Source organism: Periplaneta americana, chromosome 7 (assembly GCF_040183065.1).
Source record: "Periplaneta americana isolate PAMFEO1 chromosome 7, P.americana_PAMFEO1_priV1, whole genome shotgun sequence".
Taxonomy (NCBI): domain Eukaryota; kingdom Metazoa; phylum Arthropoda; class Insecta; order Blattodea; family Blattidae; genus Periplaneta; species Periplaneta americana.
The window spans coordinates 44,043,337-44,064,753 of NC_091123.1; the positions used below are offsets into that span (position 1 = coordinate 44,043,337).

The 21,417-nt window shown below is 34.9% G+C and overlaps 1 protein-coding gene across 14 annotated transcripts in view; it reads left to right on the forward strand.

The window, feature by feature from the left end:
- Positions 1–21,417, forward strand: part of numb (NUMB endocytic adaptor protein) — an 847,398-nt gene that overhangs the window by 769,642 nt on the left and 56,339 nt on the right. Inside the window, exon 1 of one of the 14 annotated variants that reach the window (XM_069830644.1) lies at positions 16,845–17,052. The exons of the other annotated variants lie outside the window; for them this stretch is intronic. Coding sequence (XP_069686745.1) covers positions 16,987–17,052 — 66 coding nt within the window. The 5' untranslated portion in view covers positions 16,845–16,986. Of the gene's footprint in view, positions 1–16,844; positions 17,053–21,417 lie in introns of those variants that run through there. 14 annotated transcript variants of the gene reach the window in all.

The window sequence follows — 21,417 nt, forward strand, 5'->3', positions numbered from 1 at the left end:
ACGTATAATAGCAACGGAATTACTAATAAATAATAATATATGCAATAATAATAATAATAATAATAATAATAATAATAATAATAATAATAACAATAATAATAATCATCAACATTTCACGGTTTAAGCCATGAAGGCTCGTTCCGGTCTCATAGGTTTTAGTCAAAAAGTTGTATCCATTTTTTTCTTGGTCTGCCAATATTTCTTATACTTGACTGTTTATAATTTAAAACTAATTTTGGAATGCGGGAATCATTCATTCTGTCGACATGTAACTTCCAGTTGTTTCTATATTGTTTTATTTTGTCTGTTAACTTGATAATAATAATAATAATAATAATAATAATAATAGGCCTATGTAATAATAATAATAATAATAATTAATAAAAGTAATAACAATATTTATAGTAGTAGTAGTAATAATAATAATAATAATAATAATAATAATAATAATAATAATAATAATAAACTTTTCACGAAGCGCCCTGGTACTATTTTATTTACGACTATACCCTTGCTAGTTAGCTAATTCGTTCCTGAGCTATTTATTTAATTAATAGTTTTGTGTCATTTATTTTATTAGCTAGGTAGCTGGGTAATCAATTATTAGTTTTATTAGCTAGTTAATTGTATAATTAGCTGATTAGTTAGCTCGTTATCTGGTTAGGTTGTTGTTTTGTTAAATAGCCAGTTATTTATTTAGCTATTCATTTAGTTATGATTCTACGCTATGGTTCAAAGGGTATCGCGTTCTGGCTTATATTGTGTCTCCTTTTGCTTTAAGCGTGGTCATGTTCACCACATGACTAAAGAGACTAAGTGTGAATACCTAAGATTTGTTCAAAATCGTCGCAAACGTGAGGTTAAAACAGATCAAACAAGCTCGGTCCTTGAAAATTAATTATGTTGACGACGATGACGATGACGAAGTGCTGTAATCTTTTTTTTTTTTTTAATTATGTTCTATTTAACGACGCTCGAAACTGCTGAGATTATATCACCGTCGCTGGTGTGCCAGAATTTTGTCCCGCAAAAATTCTTTTACATGTCAGTAAATCTACTGACATGAGCCTGTCGCATTTAAGCGTACTTAAAGGGTAAGTACAGCTTACAGCAGTAACATTTTTGGAAATATTCAACATTTTTTTCCTCCATTACTGTATCTTGTACAATAATTAAAATTGGTTTGTCCTTCTGCTATATGAAAAAAATATATATTTTTACGATTAAAAAAATATTTATATTTCTTTTTTCAAAATTCAAAATGGTGAGAGTTCACTATGCAGTAATGAACCGTTTCCCTATAACTCAAAAACTTAACTTTTTGTGTTCTCTCTCTTTTATTTTATTTCTGAAACTCATGTTTACAATATCATACTCTTTCAACTACATTCCGTAAATAATATTATTTTTATTTTGTGCTAGAAGAAAATACTGATATTTGTCTTTTTTTAATGAATTTAATTTTATCAGACAATCTATCAAAGGTAGAGAAGTGTTCTTGCATCATATTGTAGATGTGATGTTCATAAATATACACTAAAAATTGCATCACAGAATGTTGGATAGTTTTTGAGTTATGTGGGAAACGCTTCGTCACTGCACAGTGAACTGAATTTTGAAGAAAAAGAAATGTAAATATTTTTTTAAATGGTACAAATATTTTTTTCATACATCAGAAGGACAGTGTTTTACACATACTAATTTTCATTATTGTACAGGGACATCATTTTATTTTTACTTCAATTTTTATTGTACCTGAGTTTTTGAATGTACTTCACTCCCACCCCTTCCACTAAGGAAGTTCCAACTCCACACAGAACCAAGACCGCAGATAGTAAGCAGTACTGAGTTACTGGGTATAGTACGTTCCAGAAATATGTTCGCGTTTTCCAGTGACGAAAGAGCTTTCAATATTGAATCATATTTTCGCACAGGTACTGTCCGTTTGCCTACGTCGCATCCCGATTTCCCCCACCTGCTTCTGCTCGCCCCTCTGTAAAAGCTGGGCTGTCTTAGCTCTTTTCTGAAAACATTAATTTCTCTTAGGAATTGGACGTTTACGTAATATTATACAGCTGTTTAATTTAACTTAAATAAAAGGGCTTCGTTAAGTAATTAACTGTCACGTGATTTCCTCCCTTTCTACAATTCTGCGGCATAACCACTTGGACGGACAGTAGATAGCATGTCTGAGTAATTTTATATTTTCGGGTCGGGCAGAAGTGAAGATTGAATTCACAGTACGTAGAGTAGGTACAGAATTATTTCAACATGAGTTACTAGTACGAAGGACGAAACTGGCAATTGGAATTAGATGCAATAGTCTATAGTGCGATAATATGCACAAAAGAACTGAAGCCTCTATCGAAATGAACGGCCACCATTTTCAAAATTGTGTTTAAATATTCATATTATGATTATTTTTCAATTTAACTTCTTTCTCTATATTGTACGCTAATGTGCTGTAGACAGTATAATATACACCGCATAATGAATACGTTCGCATGGATAACTCACTTTGTGAGTAAAAACACTTATTCTTAATATAGTACTGTACTTTGATTAAAGAAAAACCTAATGAAAATTATCAAACTCAAAATCGCGATATTTCCTAGTTTACGTAAATGGATGAACTACTTTTCTTCCATTCTATACCTAGTAGAGTGATTTGTGTTTTACGCCAGTATCATCGAACTCCAGTCTTGGAGGGGGGAGCAAGCGGTGTTTCCGGTTCTCTAAAGGTATAGCCAGGTTAATATTAAAAATGTTAGTAAAAATAAAATGATGTCCCTGTATAAGATACAGTAATGGAGGAAAAAAATGTTGAATATTTCCAAAATTTTACTACTGTAAGCTGTACCTAACCCCTTAAATGCCATCGACCTGGGCTGTAATCTTGCCTCCAATCTCCGCAACATCGTATGGATTCCATTAAAATATCGTACTTCCCATTCGTTTCACTTTGTGTATAATCCCTAGGGATTAATATACGTTCCCAGAAATCGAATTCGAATTCATTAGTTGTGAGAAACAGTATCATTCTAGCACAACAGGGGATACCATTATCATTGCACGTCAAATTACTGTACACGAGGGAAACAAGGACGATTACGTATCTCTCTACGTCATGGCTCATATTTTTTAACCAACTACTTCCTCATCACAAATAAATAATTATCATGCACCATGGAATCATCGCATACATTTTCTAGACCTCGAAGCGATTATTTAACAGCAGTGCAAATGGACTTTGTTAACAATCATTCTATCTCTCCAGGGCATTGAGGGGTCACGCATAATTAAATGAATTGCACAGAAGGCAGCTGAGTAATTAATTTTTGCGTTGCAATATATATGAAACACTAAATGGCCTTAGATGTTTCGTACGAGTTTATGTATTGAATTTACAATAAACGCAATTACGTTTTGTGTGATTAATCTCTGTGTTTCATAAACGGATGAAAACCATGATTTTTATGTAGAATAGGCCTATTTCAACAAAAGCGAATCCATTGCGCGACAGCTCATAGAGGGCGGAGGCCTAGCAGGCGACTGCTAGCTCAGAGGTACGGGAGTAACATACTATAGTTATCGCTTACCACTCTTGTTCTGTGAATGATAAAGTAGAGTTCACTTAAGATTAGTTCATAAAAACTAATATGGCAGTCTTTTCAATGTTGCCAACTGTTACCACATATCACCAAAGCAGGTAAAATCACAATGTCATGTACGGCAATAATAACAATAAAGTAGAGTTCACTTAAGATTAGTTCCTAAAAAGCTAATATAGCAGTCTTTTCAATGTTGCCAACTATTACCACATATAACCAAAGCAGGTAAAATCACAATTCTATGTACGGAAATGATAATAATAAAGTAGGGTTCACGTAAGATTCTTTCCAAAAAAAACTAATATGGTAATGTTGCCAACTATTAGGTCTACCCATATAACCGGAGTAGGTAAAACCACAATTTCATGTACGGAAATAATATTAATAATAATAATAATAATAATAATAATAATAATAATAATAATAATAATAATAATAAAAAAAAAGTAAAGGTAAAGGTATTCCCATAACATGCCATGAAGGCACTTGGGGGGGGGGGGAATGGAGGTAGAGCCCCATGCTTTCCATGACCTCGGCACTAGAATGAGGTGGTGTGGTCGGCACCACGCTCTGACCACCTTTTACCCCTGGGAAAGACTCGGTACTCAATTTTATAGGAGGCTGAGTGAACCTCGGTGCCGTTCTGAAAGTTTGGCAACGAGAAAAAATCTTGTCACCACCTGGGATTGAACCCCGGACCTTCCAGTCCATAGCCAGCCGCTCTACCAATTGAGCTACCCGGCCGCCAATAATAATAATAATAATAATAATAATAATAATAATAATAATAATAATAATAAAAGGGTTCACATAAAATTAGTTCCTAAAAGCTAATATGGAAGTATATTCAGTGTTGCCAACTGCTACCACATATCACCAAAGCAAGTAAAATCACAATTCCATGTACGGAATTAATAATAATAATAATAATAATAATTATTATTATTATTATTATTATTATTATTATTATTATCATCAAAATCACAATGTATTTATGATGAACTTATATTAAAATCAACATAAAACTCATTGGTTTGACTGAACAGTTTATACTTATTACGAATTTATTAATTTGTCCTACAGAATAATCTCTTCCTTCAGGAAGATTCGATCCGGTGCTGTGAATTGAATTCGGCGTAGCTCAGTAGTCAGAGCGCTTGGTACGTAGAACCAAGGACCCGTATTCGATCCCCGGCGCCGGAGCGAATTTTTCTCCTCAAATATTAATTGTGAACAGTTCATGATTTATGAGATCTAACCCAAGAATTTATTTTGTTTGATCCCATGAAATTATTAGTACGAACTCCGAAAACCACTTTACCACTTTAAACTGTATAATCATGTTCAAATTTGAAATAATACTATCTAATAACTTTCCTTTTCATTAACGTTGGCAGCTCTTTCAAAGAAAAATAACGAAGCTTTCTACAAAACAGTTAGAAAATAATTGCCAGCTATAGTATTTATCAATACCGAAATTCGAACAAAAGTTGGCAAAAGAAAATTCAATCTGCCAACTGAAAAATCACAATAATATAGTAGCAAATATAGTAACAGAGGGAAAATGTTTAGGTTTCACTGACATTTCACCCTTACGGTATAAAGTAAGAACACCCAGACTATATTTATCGCCGAACGGTCGCGTTCTTGTACGAAAACAGCTCTCACGCCGTGAAACTTAATCCGGGCTGTGATAATGATTACGGCGACGTGTGCATAAATGATGCGAAATGAGACCGAGGTCCAACGCCGAAAGTTACCCAGTAATTTCGCTTCAATTGGAAGAACCCCAAAGAGGTAACTTGTTCGTTCCAATCAGGATTTGAACCTGGGCCCACTTGCTTCACAGTCAAGACATGTTAACCGTTACACCACAGCGATGGACACATAACCGTTGTAGGTGGCTCACTGTTCACTGTAGCTCTCCAATTCATCACGATGCTGACGCCCATACACTGACCGAAATTTCGTTAGAAAACTTCTTCCTTTCATTGAACCAACATTCATTCCGTAAAGCCAGTTCAAAGATTACGCAGCGGAACGTAGAAAATCGCAAATTTAAATTCAGTGAACGTCTGAAAATGTTCATTTTTTTTTTTATTCGATGAGTGAAATTGATTTGAAGTTACACGTACCTGTACACTGATGTATAGGCTAAGGAGGGTAAAGATTGGCAGTACTGTAATAGAGTAATATTGTGATAGTTCTTTTTGAGAATTTATTACAATTTTTACTGAGCGAGAGAAGGATCGGTTTTGTGCAGCAGATTGTCCACGAACATTCCCTTAATATGTTGATGCAAAAATCCAATCTTCCTCTCCCTCAGTAAAATTGTAATAAATTCTCAAAAAGAACTATCACAATATTACTCATCATAGTATTACCAACCTTTACACTACTTATGAGAACAAAATTCTTGTATTGTGAACTACTACTGATACTGCTGCTTTAATGATAAAACAGCTGTATATGGAATCTTGATTAAAGTATAGCCTCAGACGATAAACGAAAATAAAAACAGCAAGAACAACAAAAAGTCCAGCGAAGATAACGAAGTTCATTTACAAGCGGTGTTCATTGGCATGTCGTGATATATGATGTCTCGCTGTCTATATGTGATTAGCTGTTGGCTGAGTGTCAAATATGAGATCACTTTAATGTTAATGTATGAATGTCACTGAGAGAATAAAGCTAGAATCTCATAATACTTACTACATACATGGTGGAAGTGATATAGGTAGTAATTCTGCAGATTGAAGGGAGCAATAGAACACTTTAAAATAAATAAATAAAACCTATTACGCGTTTTGTAATTAAGTGCATGGTTAATTAGAAAATTAGGCTGAAAGTCTGCGTCACCGTTTTTGGCGTGTGGAATAAGTAATGGGAACGTTAAGTACAAGTGTTTTTACCTTTGCCGCATTCAGTCTGACAACTGTGTTTGGTAAAAGGCTGATGTGACGTGTGTAGGAAGTGATACCATTCTCAGCTGCACTAGCAACATGCTCACAAACTGGGCATTATATTCTAGGACACACGCCAAAAACGCTGGCGCCAGCTGTAATACTGTAGCTATACTTTATACACTTGTTCATTGTTTCTGTCTGGTGCTACTTCATCGTGGCCTACTCTGTAGTTGTGAAATTGTCCAGATGGGATGCACAACATTTGTCTTTCTTCCAACATTACTTGTGTAAATGGAAATGAAGTGATTGATTTTCAGTCTTCGACAAGGTCTGTAGAACGTTATACTATCTTGATGTAAGTTCCGTTGTAGCCATATCAGTTTATTGCGCTGTAGATCGCATTGCTGTAAACCCAGTTCTGTATTGAGTAGTATTGTTTATAACCGTCCCTCCAATATAGACAATACACCGCTCTGGGTGTACTTTGATTGAATGGTGGAGACCGCAGGCTTTATAAAAACCTATTTCAATCTCTGACAGTGGTCAAAGCCGAAATACAAAATTGCGAATCCATTAAGGTAAGAAAATACAATTGTGATTCGAAACTGTATTGTTCGGAATGCATTAACAGTCTCTTTTCACTACCAATACTGAATGGAACCACTATGAATGGAATTACTTTATTCCAGTATGCCACCATTTGGATTTTCAGCGTGCATTGTCAGAAACTGTTTATTGTGAACCTGAAAAATCTGTTAGAGCCCCAGTCTTTGTTTGAATGAACTTAATTTATATCTTCTGAATACTTTGTACGTTTCATTCTACAAGTATAATTCTCGTACCTTATTAATGTGTTAATTATGGAATGATGAAAGCTTTAAAAGTCAAGAGAAAAAGTTTATGCTTGTAAATTGAATTAATATTCATGTAATACAATAAATGAAATGAATATTAATTTAATATATTAATTACCATTTGTATTATAGTACAGTTAAAGCCTGGTAAAATTCGTTTACTCAAAGTCTATGTAAGAAGTATGGCATTCTTTCACAGAGTATAAACATTGGAAGTGATATACCTGTGTAGGTTGAAGGGGGCAATAGAATACATTAAAATAAATAAAAAAATACATATTATGCGTTTTATAATTAAGTGCATGGTTAATCGGAAAATTAAGCTGAAATTCTGAGTAGTTTGGCAACATCGCTTCGCCGACTCATATGAAAGCACGCACGCACTCGGTCTGAACAGCTGAGTTCTGTCCCATAGTCACACCAGTAACGTTGATAAACTTTCTTACAACAAATGGCTTTTAAGGAACCCACAGGTTCATTGCCGCCCTCATATAAGCCCGCCATCGGTCCCTATCCTGTGCAAGATTAATCCACTTTCTATCATCATATTATCCCACCTCCCTCAAATCCATTTTAATATTATCCTCCCACCTGCGTCTCGGCCTCCGCAAAGATCTTTTCCCTTCGGTCTCCCAACTATCACTCTATATGCATTTCTGGATTCGCCCATACGAGCTACATGCCCTGCCCATCTCAAACATCTAGATTTAATGTTCCTAATTATGTCAGGTGAAGAATACAATGCGTGCAGTTCTGCGTTGTGTAACTTTCTCCATTCTCCTGTAACTTCATCCCTCTTAGCCCCAAATATTTTCCTAAGAACCTTATTCTCAAACACCCTTAATCTCTGTTCCTCTCTCAAAGTGAGTCCAAGTGTCGCAACCATACAGAACAACCGGTAATGTAACTTTTATAAATTCTAAACTTCCTAACGGGAGGAAATAACGATACGTGTTAATCTTTATATTTAATTTGCAAGAAAACCGTCCATCTTATTAGAAATCTGCAGAGGAATAAATCATTCTTTATCAATTTCTCTATGATAAGAGTAAAAATCAGAATCGTACTAATAGTAATACTTATCGAATAAAACAATGTTAACATTTAGAGGAAAATTATTTTTTCTGAGAAAAGTATTCGTTTGTGAGTAATATCGATAGGTCTATTTAAATTTTTTGTTGTATTCTATGAAAGGGATAAGCTGTCAATTTTGTACATTTATATCACTTCCACCCTATATACATGGCGGCACACAAAGATTTTTCCACGAATACAACCGATGAAGTTATTTCAGCCCTCAGCAATCTGGCTAAAACGCATTGGCTTCAGAGATCACGTGGCTCCGTACAAGTGTTCTAAATTAAGCTACCATCATACTGTAAATGACGACCATTATTGACCACCTAGGGCGATGTCTGAGAATATGTCGTTAGCCTTTATTTGTGTTTTGCCAGGTATACTTGTTTACTTGTTTGTCATTTTTCTTACTCTGTTATCTTTCATTGTCTATTTGTTCTTTTTTTTTTTTTTTTTTGTATGCTTTGTCTAATGGCAACCTCTGATTTGATGAAGCTCTGGTAAATAAATACAATTGAGTTACTTTACCATCTCGGAAAGCGTTGAGCTTAGTAAACATAAGTGGTAAGTTATTAATACTTGAGATTTGTTAGTAAATGTGTATATAATAATTATCATTTTATGTGTACGGAAGTGCTGAAATTTTTACATTCTGAGACCACAAGAAGTCTGGGTTCACATAATTAGCCTACATACCCAGATATTGCGAGATGACCTGGTATGTGCCGTTACATTTAGTTTCATATAAAACACGTAATGGGAGAGAGTTAAGTTTCTTTTCTAAGACAGCATTCTTGTGCCGATGTCATGTTGTGGCCGTTAGCATTCCATAATCATATCAGTTTAGCCGAGTTCACAGTCAACAACCTTGGTTTGGGATAGTTGGAAGGTCTATTGTAAACATGGGATAGTACTTTAGCAGAGCATTGCATTTTGTGTGGCTAAGCATAAGCAGTGCTATGGAAATTTCGTCTGTAATTGGTTTAAATGTTACGCATATACTATAGGACTACTGGTTTTAAACGTGGGAGCCACTGTTTATTGTCGTTATTATTTTTGTACTGTACGAAGTAGGCTATACAGAGAAAGTACTAAGGGTATAAATAATAGTATTTATTAAACACGAATGTGTACAACTTTCAGCCATTTTTTTATTTGTTCTGAATGCCTGGCTCGGGACCTCGCAAAATGCTTGTAGACTATTGGTAGCATGATGATAATGGTGAGGGAAAACGGGAGAACCCGAGAAAAACTCTTCACGCTCGCTTTGTCCACCACAAATTTCTTCATGAACCTGAATCGAACCCGGGTCGCTACGGTGAAAGGTAGATAAGCTAACCACTCAGCCACGGGCGAAGTAGTATTAAGGGGGATATAACAATGTGTAATGAACCTTAGACCTTCTTTACAAATAACTTTGAAATTGCGATCCTACAAGGACATTATTTATGTGGATATGGTTGATTAAAAATTAGGATGCGGAATTTAAGAGAGAAAGAACGGAGATCGACGATGAATACAATACTGGAAAAGATCTGTATCTGTTATCCAGGGACGTCATTAACTGTGGAAGGGAGCAATTGCTCCCCCCTCCCCCAGGTTAAGATTAAGAAATAATAGCTGAGTAGTACAACTAAAGAAAAAATGAGAGAATTGTACTTTCGCCGGCGTGCCGGAATTTTGTCCCGCAGGAGGTATTTTACATTCCAGTAAATCTACTGACATGAGCCTGTCGCATTTAAGGATACTTAAATGCCATCGAACCCGCAGCCTCGAGTATAGTAGGCCAGCGCTATACAGACTACGCTACCGAGACCGATTAAATAAAAGTAAATTTTTCTAAATTGAAATTTTAAAATTACTTTATCGGCCACCGGCGTGGCTCAGTCGGTTAAGGGGCTTGCCTGCCGGTCTGAAGTTGCGTTCGGGCGCGGGTTCGATCCCCGCTTGGGCTGATTACCTGGTTGGGTTTTTTCCGAGGTTTTCACCAACCGTAATGTGAATGCAAGATAATCTATGGCGAATCCTCGGCCTCATCTCGCCAAATATCATCTCGCTATCACCAATCTCATCAGCGCTAAATAACCTGGTAGTTGATACAGTGTTGTTAAATAACCAACTAAAATAAAAATTAAAAAAAAATTACTTTATCAATAAAATTGTTCATTCATTCATTCATTCATTCTCATGTACAATCTTAGAAAAAAGTTTTGTCCTACAGATACTTTGTGAGTCCCAGAAAGGAGGCAGTACACATAATCAGACATACAACAAAACAAAACAAAACAGATGTTATTACCTCAACTAGTCGTTCTCTTGTGAACCAGGTCGCTCGTTCTCTGATCATGCGCACTGCCTCCTTTCTGAGACTTAAAAGTATCTGTGCGGCAAAACTTTTTTCTAAGACTGTACGTCACATTAACAGCAAGAGCTTGTAAATTACGTATCATATAAGTAGGATATATTGTTTATTTGTATAATTGACGTGTTATGTAAAAAAAAATTGTATGTATTGTGGAGTCCATACCTGTCTTCGGACAGTTGACTAAACAACAACAAAAAACACAGTAGAATAAATAGTTAAAACTAGGTCTTTATGTGGAAAAATGCACTGTAAAGTGGGACAAATTTGACCATAAAACAAAAAAAAAAATATTAAACTATATCAACCTTATTTGTGGCTTAAAATAATGAACTTTAAAATTAATATCTTCAGTGCCAACCTACTCCATTATCTTCTGGCCTAGTTGTCTCATAAGTGGTGGCTTCTTGGTATCACTTGTGAGGTTCTTCGGACAGTTAACAACAACAACAACCATCTGATACCACAGTTTAAACCTTTTTTATGATTAAATTTACCCCAATTTTCGGTATGGAAAGTAGTTCATTTCAGACGAAATAGGGACAGAGTACGTCACATGATATATCCTATACGATTAAGGTTGCCAACTTTTTTCAAGAAAATACGGGAGACTAAAGAATCGACAAAATTTCACACAGAAAATTGACAAATTATTCGGTTCAGTTACTAAAATACAACTTTAATCTACACTTCGGCAGCTAGGCTTAAATTTAGAGTATTTTGAGGCAGGTTTTGTCTCGCGTAATAGTTGAATTAGACTACAGTTTGCAGCTCTGATTTGATTAGATGTGTCGTGCTCCATGTGTCCAATTATTGTTAATGAGATAAATCAACCTCTTTGTACGAACATTACTTCGTAGAACAATACTCGCCAGTTCTTCCAAATTTATAACAATATGGTTTGATTTTAATCGGATGAACACTGAAAGCCATTTCTGGCAAGCATTACTTTCTAAAAAGGCTGCACATTTTAATTCCTGTCCTGAACAACAAAATTCGTCATACAAATGATCATCATTCACGGCAAAATCAAATGTCCAGAATAATAGTAATATGCGTTACAAGAGCGGTATGTTGAAGTTTTCATGTTCGAGAAAAAGTTTGAAAAAGCGAAACGTAGTTGAGCTTTTTTAATTTCCGAGAATTGAAAGAAAACATACCGCTCGTGTATCGTACATTATTTTGTGCGAAGATCGTTTATTACGTAACTGAAAGAGGAATTTCTAATTAGTTGCAATGAAATCTCCATCTTGGTTTCTGTTCAATGACGGCAAATTTTCAAAACAAAAATATCTATCTTCAACATTGTTGCTTTAAAATGTTTTCTGTGTTTACTATACTCCAGCAGGCCGTGATATACGTCTGTCTTTTTTTCCCCCAGTCTATAAATGCGAACTTAAAACAAACGGCTTCCTTAATGTTACTTGCATCACGAATGCAGTAACTTTAGTGGAGTTGTAGAGTTTACTTAATTTTTGCAAATATTTAAAAACAATAATTAACAGTGCAATTTAGGTGAAATTGCAGTGGTAAGTTTCCAATTTATAATTATTACTATATTGAACGTCTCTAAAAATAATATGTTAAAAGCCTAAAACAGTAAAATCAATATGTCACTTAAGCGGTAAGAAGAGGGAAATTGTTATGTGTGTTAGGTTGGGAATACTGAATGTGGAATTTTACACTTACCGCGGATTCGTTTTGTGCGGAAACCAAGCAAATACGCACGATCTCGCACAAAAATGTTTATATTATGCAAAAATAAGGTAGGAAAATGCTCGAAGAGAAGAATAAGACGGGATCCGGAAGTCTGTTAAAAATCTGGGGCAAATACGGGAGATCCTGGAAAATACGAGAGAGTTGGCAACCCTATATACGAACTTGCCCAAAAACTGAAATAAAGCTCCTGCTGTTACTACTCCAGAAAATGCCGTTGCCGTGCATGACGTGATTTCGGACGATCGATAGTTGGGCTCAAACGTCAAACGTATATCACAGACTTTGACAAAATAACTTCGTTAATAGACCAACTCAAATTTAGCCATATAGCCGTCAATCTTTGTGGTTAGATTTCGCTGTCTCCGACCTGATAGTGTCATCAATTAACATTTATGTCACGGCAATATATCCTGTCACGCCGCACTGTCAGTGTGCGAGATTTTGACCTCGTAGAACATTGCAGTTAGAAATATGACGACTAAAATTAATCAGAGGATGAGACAAGGATTGCTCCCTGTCTCGCATAATTGTAACTCTAAAATATCCTCGGTAGATCCTTTCTGTAATACGGGTGTGAAGCATGCACAATTAAACAGACAAATGAAACGCGTTTAACAGCGGAAATGACGTTCATGAAGCATACAGCTTGTTATGCAAAACGGGATCACAAAAGAAGTGACGAAACGGTGCAAGAGCTGAAGATAGAACCTTAAATAAATATACAGGGAAGTAAAGAAAGAATTGCGTAAATCACGTTAACAGAATGAGTAGGGAAATAATTCCAAACAACTTTTGAGGTCGCTGCACAGGAAGCAGAGTTCCATTTCTTTGACCGGATGAATGATGGATGGATCGATAAGTTACTGTAACAGATCACAAGGCTTAACATATGTCTTGCGGATAATGATAATGAGTATGATGCTAATAAATGCACATTAATTCCACTATGATACACTTACATTTTCATTTATCATCGTTTGTAGACTGACATACTCTATAGAAACATGAATTGGTGCAGACTAATTTGTAGCTCTTTGTGAGATCATGAAATCAACAACAGATATTGTTTCATTATTCGGTGTATCATTAGCAATGACGGATTAATCACTAGGTCATGGACTAGGGTCTCGAGCTCTGAGGGAGGGAGGGGGATTTGCGCAACTTGGCCGTAGTAAATGAGTTCCAAAATAACGGGACATTTTCCCAGTTGAAGCTATCAACATTGTAACGGGAACCATGCTATATTTATCTCTGGATTTTTCGCAACGTGAAAGTTCTAAGCGTGGTAACACTGCTGAACCGTGAGGGAAGCGCGATTTGCTTACCTACTGTTGTGTTTAGATAGCTTGGCCGGAGTTACGCGCGAACATTTGAGTAGGGGTTATGTGGAGTGAGTCACTTCCTTAGCATATTCAATGGGGAAGTATGAGAATTGCATGCATGCTGACATAAGTTATAGTTATGTTGAAAAACGTAGGTCACGTACCTTCATTCCATGCGCGATCACAGTTTTCCACTCACTGCTATCCGAACACTCGTACTGAACACAATGTAGTCTTCTCTTTTCACTCTTCTAAACTATGATGTCTGTATTAGTTCCATTACGATACCAATGTTTTTGCAATAGTTAGTATACTAGGCACTTGCACAAGGGTATTGCTGGGTTTACTGCGCGGAATGTTATGACCGGCCAAGCTATCTAAACACAATTTTACGTGATTCAAACTCGTTTTAAAGACTTCCGTCAGTTAGTTGACAAAATATAAAACAAAATTAGAAATATGAGAATATAATTGTATAAAATAAATAATTAAACCATCTCCAAAGGAATTTCCAAAGTCAACCTATAGAGCATGCTAAATAATGTAAAACCTAAAGCTTAACTTATTGTTAGTTTTTCTTTTCTTCTTTTGATTTAAAATAAATTGTTGATGATGCAATATTAATTTGCTGGTTTTATTTCAGAACAAGTAACATCTTTCTTGCCGCATTTGTGACTGAAACGCTAGCGCGTTGACTTCTGTACAGGCGACGGATTCGACCCTCGGCTAGACCGTAATGGAATTTGTGGTGAACAAAGCATACGTTGTAGAGAGTTGTCCGGAGTACTCCCGCTTCCCTCCAACACTCTTCATCTTTCCGTCATTTAATCTATCATCTTCAATAGTAACAACAGGACCAATCAAGTAACTACTCGTCTGAAGATGGGTCCTGTCTCTGTCAGGGCTGAAGCAGTTTGGCCCATCTGGTAGCTTTTTAATCTCACACTGGACGGACATTATGTATTAAGCCTTGTTCACACTTTTCAAGTAACTTGAATTCAAGTCACTTGTTACGACGAACTTGAAAAGTGTGAACTATATTTAAAGTTGACTTGAAGTCAAGTCCAGCTTGAATTCCAAGTTTCAAATGAAATTGAATCCTTTTCTACTTTTTACTTGACTTGATAATTTGAATTCAAGGGAAAATGCGCGGAAATTTAAATTAACATCTTTTTTTAGGAGCGTTAAGTTAACAGCTGATTGTTTTTCTGTTGTACTAGGAACGTAAAAATAATAGGGAATAATAGTAAGTGGAATAATGACCAAATATTTGAGTTTCTGCAGTTGTGTAAAACTCACGAAGGCCTGTGGATTATACAGAAACTACAAAGTATCGTGACTGCCAAGGAAGAGTACATTTGAACAGCAGAGATCTTAACGTGAACACAGATAAGGTACGAAAGACAATTATTGGAAACCATTAAACTGTAAATAGAGAAGAAGTGAAGAAGATATGAGGGATTAAGAATAGTGTTGCTTGAAGGGATGACAATTATCGGCCGAAACTGACATGGTTCAATGTGACTGATAGATTTTTTTGGAATCTGTGACAACTGCAAGAAAATAATTTTCAATTATGGTAAATCAGACCTACTTTATTCGCAATTCACAATTTACATTTGAAATGATACATATGAATTGATACCCGAAATGAGCATATACTCGTGCTCGGGTACAGTCCAGTAGTCTACATAAATTTTACAGAGATCAATAATAACGTTGATAATAGAAATAATAGTAATAATAATAATACTCATAATAATAATAACAATAATAATAATAGAATAACCGTGACGGAGATGATACAAAGATAGTAATACAAATTAATTCATTAATAATACTACTAATAATAATAGTAATAAAACAAAAATATTTACAGTAATAAAATAAATACTAAGACATGCAGTAAAATAAAATATAAAACCACTTAGCGAGAGTTAACACAATTTAAATAAGCATATAATAACCAGGAAAAAAATGACGAACTCGAAAATCAACAGTAAAGTTCGTTGTAACGCAAACGACAGCAACCGCCGTATTGGCATTGTGTTATGCATTATTGGTAGTGGGGGGGGGGGGCGAAGGTCTACGTAACTGCCGTTCTCTTCGAATCTTCTCATACAATCATGAGAAGTTAATGCTGAAAAACAAAATGTCTACGAGTCAAACTGTTCATTATTACCAGGATAAATACAAATATGCAATACTGAAATATATTAATCAAGTTCAGTTATAGATCTCCCCTTTTGTGCAAGCGGTATCTTATCCAAATATTTTATGAATGGCGGGGAAAATATAAATTATTTTATTTTATTACATTTACATATAAAATTATTAAATCTTCTTGAGGATTTCACTTACTCTATTAGTAATGGTCATGTATTTCTCTTACTAATCCAATTTCTAACCCATATGGAACAACGCTTCTTCCATTTCTTCAATATCTTTATCATTTCCCTGGCATGGAGGATTGCTTGAAAAAAAAATAACTTGAATATGTCTGAACTGCAAGTTGAATTCAGGTTACTTGAAATCACGTGACTTGAATTCAAGTTATTTGAAAAGTGTGAACGAAGCTTTATGTCTGTAACGTGCTATCATTACGACACAATCTAGTATATACAGTCACGAAGCTTGAGTTATGAGGGTGCTAGGAAGAATAGACTGTGCCGGTACTACTTCGCATTGTCTGTAATGAGGCGATATTAGCGATCCTAGTGGTTAGCAACTATCTATGGATGCATATTTACTACGTATTGAGCTTCGTGACTGTGGTTACGACTCAAACTTCACTACTAAGAGATAGTATAACACTAATTTGAAATTGTACAATTATTCAAGATTTCAAAAGAAAGTTATATTTCCTTGATGCGAACTGTTACACTCTGCGAAGTAATGTAGTAGTGAGTAGCAGATGGTTTCCTTGCTTTCAGGATGTTAGTGGCTAATACTAAGGTCGAAAGGAAAGATTAAGTAATCAACATCCTCTGATATCAGTCATTAACCGGCACTGCTGCGGAGCAGATGTGATGGAAAACATATTTTGAACGTTGCGCAGTTTATTCTCTAATCATAAATTATTGTGTAGTAGTTATCTGTGTTCAGGATAGTGTTTGTGTGAAGTTCTCAATAAAAATGCCCCATGAACTCGAGGATTCAGACCAGGATGATCAAAGGGAAGTTACAGATGAAAATGGCGAGGTAGGAATATCGCATATGTTTTGATTAAAATTGATGTCTTCGCATAGAGTTAATCGAAAGGATTAAGTGGCATGTTTCTTCTTCGTTAGTGATTATAATGTATATGTTATATAAGGCTGTGTCTCAAAGCTCAAGTCCATACTACACACTAGTGACTAGCAACTAGGTGACTTGTAAACTACACACTACAGAGCTTTGAACATGTATGCTTTACAGTGACTGTAGTATGCTTGAATCATGGCCTTCTTCACAGACTATTTTTCTAAAAAACTATGATATCACTGATGATAGCACTGAATTAAGAGGGCAGTGTCCTAATGCTGTTTCATTACGAGTTCTGTGGAAAGGATAAGGACCTAATATATTACAATATTTAAAACATCGTAAAGAAAATATTAACAATTCCAATATTCAAAGTTAACGTTTTATCTACGTTATATTTTTCATTATTTCACTTCCAAAGCATCTTTAGATATCATAACCCCAATTGCTGATGAGGTATCCACGTTTGTTTAGTGAACAAGTCAACAATCAAGCAAGCATTTTCGTTTACTAGCTACTACGGACTTGATTGCTATTCACTACGTAGCTTTGGGTCGTAACTTCTGATGTCACATCCGGCTATTTAGTCAACAATCTAGTTCACTTCAGCTGAAAATGCAGCTTTGAGACACTGCCTTAGTAAGCCTTAAATGTTAGACAGCATTTTTGAGAAAAGTTATTACGTCCGTTAGAAATTTCTATTTAGAGCGGCATTATAAAACATACCGTATTAGTCAGTATGAAGATGTAGAAGTTGACCGTGAAATCCTTCTGAACAGGGTGCGAATTAAAATTTCTGATAAGTGGGGGATAGAATCCTAGATAGAGAATACTATACATAAAATTATTATTATTATCCTCATTCGATACGGCTCAACGCTTGGTCGCACTGAGTTGCTTGTCTTGTATCTTGATCATCATAATAATTCTGTAGTGCTCGGGAAAAGTGGCACAAATCAAAAATGTTAATTTTACAGGAGAAGGAAAAAAACTGTCTTCACACTGGTTTATGTCGTTTTGGTTTTCTTCTGTATGAATTATGGGAGACATATGTCTATTTTCCCAAGCGAGCAGATGTTCCGTAAGTTGTCAATAAAATAATAAAAAATGTTTGTGGAAACTGACTTATGCCACTTTTCCCAAACATTGCAGTATTATATCCATGAGCAATCTTAAGATAAGAGTGTAATTAAAAACGATGAATGCCACATGTCTATTAAGGATTACATAATGATCTAATTGAGTCTATAACTGCAAGATGTAGTGCTGTTTCTATAGAAAATAAAGGAAGGGATTACTGTATTCGTGGTGATAATTCTCCTTTTTACCATTTTTCATAAGAACAACATTAAATTTCGCAGTAATCCATTGAATTAGATAATGACATCAACCTTAAGAAAACTGTGACATTCATCGTTTTTCCCGCAATCTCTTCATTTTATAAAGTACATATACTCGTATTAAAACAATTATATTTTGTGAGGGTGGGGGATAGAAATTATCCCTGGCAGGAATGTTACTATGAATTTATGAGAGGGGATAACTTTCCAACTGGGGGGAAGTCCCCCCATCCCACCCCCCCGTTAATTCGCAACCTGCTTCTGAATGATCTTCGCAATGATAAACATGGGATAGAAGTAAGTTTATTTAATCCTACTGTATGCCCTGAATATGTTATGCATTAGAGATCGTTCCAGAAAAAAATTGCTTTTATTTCATTTTTCAAAGAAGAATTTTTTTATTTTGTGTTGTTTTTAAATCTGTCGATATTTTAGGTCCAGTTGAGATACATTGTAGTATAAACAAATTTCATTGTTTAAACTATTAAAGCTACTTACTATATACTGTATGTGATTTAATTCACTTTGTTTGCGCCATCGAACAACTCGTTAATCCTTAACCCATCCTCACCGCTTCGGCTGAGAACCGGTTTTGCGTGCATGAAACATGTATCCAGTCTTGCACAGTGCATGCACGCAGTGCAGCAATCTGGCCGCCATTGAATAAAAACTATCACATCTCTTTAGTAGAAGAATCAGCCATCCTGCGCACAACTTTCTGTAGCAGTCAAGTTACTAATTCTTTTTTCCTCAGTCTACTATCGTATTCTCTTTCGATTACGGTTCTACCATTATTTTTCATGCAGTATGTGTCTTGACTAAAGGCGACTTAATTACTGTCAATAAAAGAAGGGACTATTAAGAATTTTTAGAACTTTCTTCATACTTTATGTTTATGTGATTCACATACAATATTGTACTGAGAAACAATGGCATAAAAATCTATGCATATACGACTTTTTAACATTGCATTATACACAATAGGATTTCCGGGATGTGGGTTCTTGTTATTCTGCTCTCTTTTATCAACTGTTGTGCAGAAACATTCACACAAATGATTGTACCACCAACATGGTAACGAAGAAAAAAAGTCTATACAATAAAGGAATATTTTGTTATCGTTTTAGAGTTGAAAGTGATTTTAGTATTTATCAAGATTAATATTAGTTTTACTCTTTCTATATACATTCGAAGTATAGAAAAAATATTTGTTACTTTCCAAAGAATTGTTTTCGAAATATTTGTTTTCTGTTTTCATGAAAACAGCATATGGTTTCAGCACGTATACCATCTATGTATAATTTGCATGATATAATATGTTCATTATTTCGCATACACCGGTGTGCATATAATTTCATGTGTCTATAACTCTTGAATTTTTGGTTATGATACCTTCCTTGTCGTTTCCTAATACTGACTCTACACATATAGGTCTATACACACTTACACAGTACAACTTTATTTATACATTTCTATGACTGTCTAAAGAAAAAAAAAACTCATAAGTGAGAAAAAACTGAAAAAAAAAAAAATGTTTAACTGAATTGACATTTATTAACACCTGAAATAGCATAAAACGAAGACTATATATGGAGAAAACAAGTTAAGTCAATGGAGTAAGTTTTCCAGATGAAAAATTTTGAACTTCATAGTTAAACCAACTTTGAATCCATGATATAGTACTCATATTTATAACGCACATTCATGAATGTAAGATTATCTGTAGGAAATCTTAGTATTTAGACCGAAAACTGATTGATACATTGCATTTCAAACACAAATCCAGACAATTTTACGAAATTGACTTAACTTGTCCTTCCCGTGTGATCTTCATTTATTAACATGTGATTACAGTAAAAAAAAATACATTTTTTTACCGCTTATTCCTAAGGAATAAACCATGCTCCCAAATTGTGATGATAACTGTTCCATAATTCGTTCAGTTACATATGGTGTGTTACGAAATGTTTCACTGTTTTTAAAGCAGTTACAGCCAGCATCATTAAAGGACACGAGATTGTTGGAAGGAAGCATAGGTTAGCTTCTAATTTCCACGAATTTCAAAGTGGGTCACATCATGTAACAATGAAGTCGTGTTGTATTTTCGCGTTCTTATATTTTCACAGCAAATCTATGAGGGAGAGTCAAAAGGTAGTTTTATTATTTTAATATGTATAATAAGACTTCAAACACTTCATCACGTTCAATGAAAATGTTCCTGTTATACTATGTTGAAAAGTGATAAAGTCTTATTGTAGATATTGAATTAACAAAACAAATAATTAAGGTTACTTTTTAACTCTCCCTCGTAATTTTGAATTGATTTAAAACGTATAAATGACGGGGTTTAAAATACGATCGTGTAAGTCTGAAAACGTTTAAGCGAAATAAATTAACATGCAAAGCATAGAAATTTTGCCCGGATTTCAGATTAAAAAAAAAATGAGGAACGTATGAAAGAAGTTTATATCTGTTCCCGTTAAAACCCGAAATACGTCAAAACCAGTGTAAAATAGTAAGAACTAATTTAAACAAATGTAGATAGAAAGCGAGTTTTCGTAAGGTCTAGAAACAGTAACAGTTTAGATTTGGTTTGTTTAGGCTTTTGGTAGACCTTGCTTATACGCTTTTTGTTCATTATTTGTTTGTTTAAACTAGTTTTTACTAGTTGTTGAAACTGGTTTTGACGGATTTCGGGTTTTGACGGTAACATCATTTATATAGATGTGTAGATGTCGTGCTAACAATACTTTGACAAAACGTATCACAATATCACCTTCTTAAGCTCAGCAACATCACGCAGATAGCAGCACGTGCTCTGTTCACTACAGGGTTGCCATACATACGCATACGACTATTTTGATTAATTGTACGAGGTACGACCGAACTCTATGTCGTACGCAATTTTGTACGCCTATTTCAGTGAGGGATAAAATTATTTTGGAACCTATAACGTTGAACTATAGGCTAATTAAAATAAAAT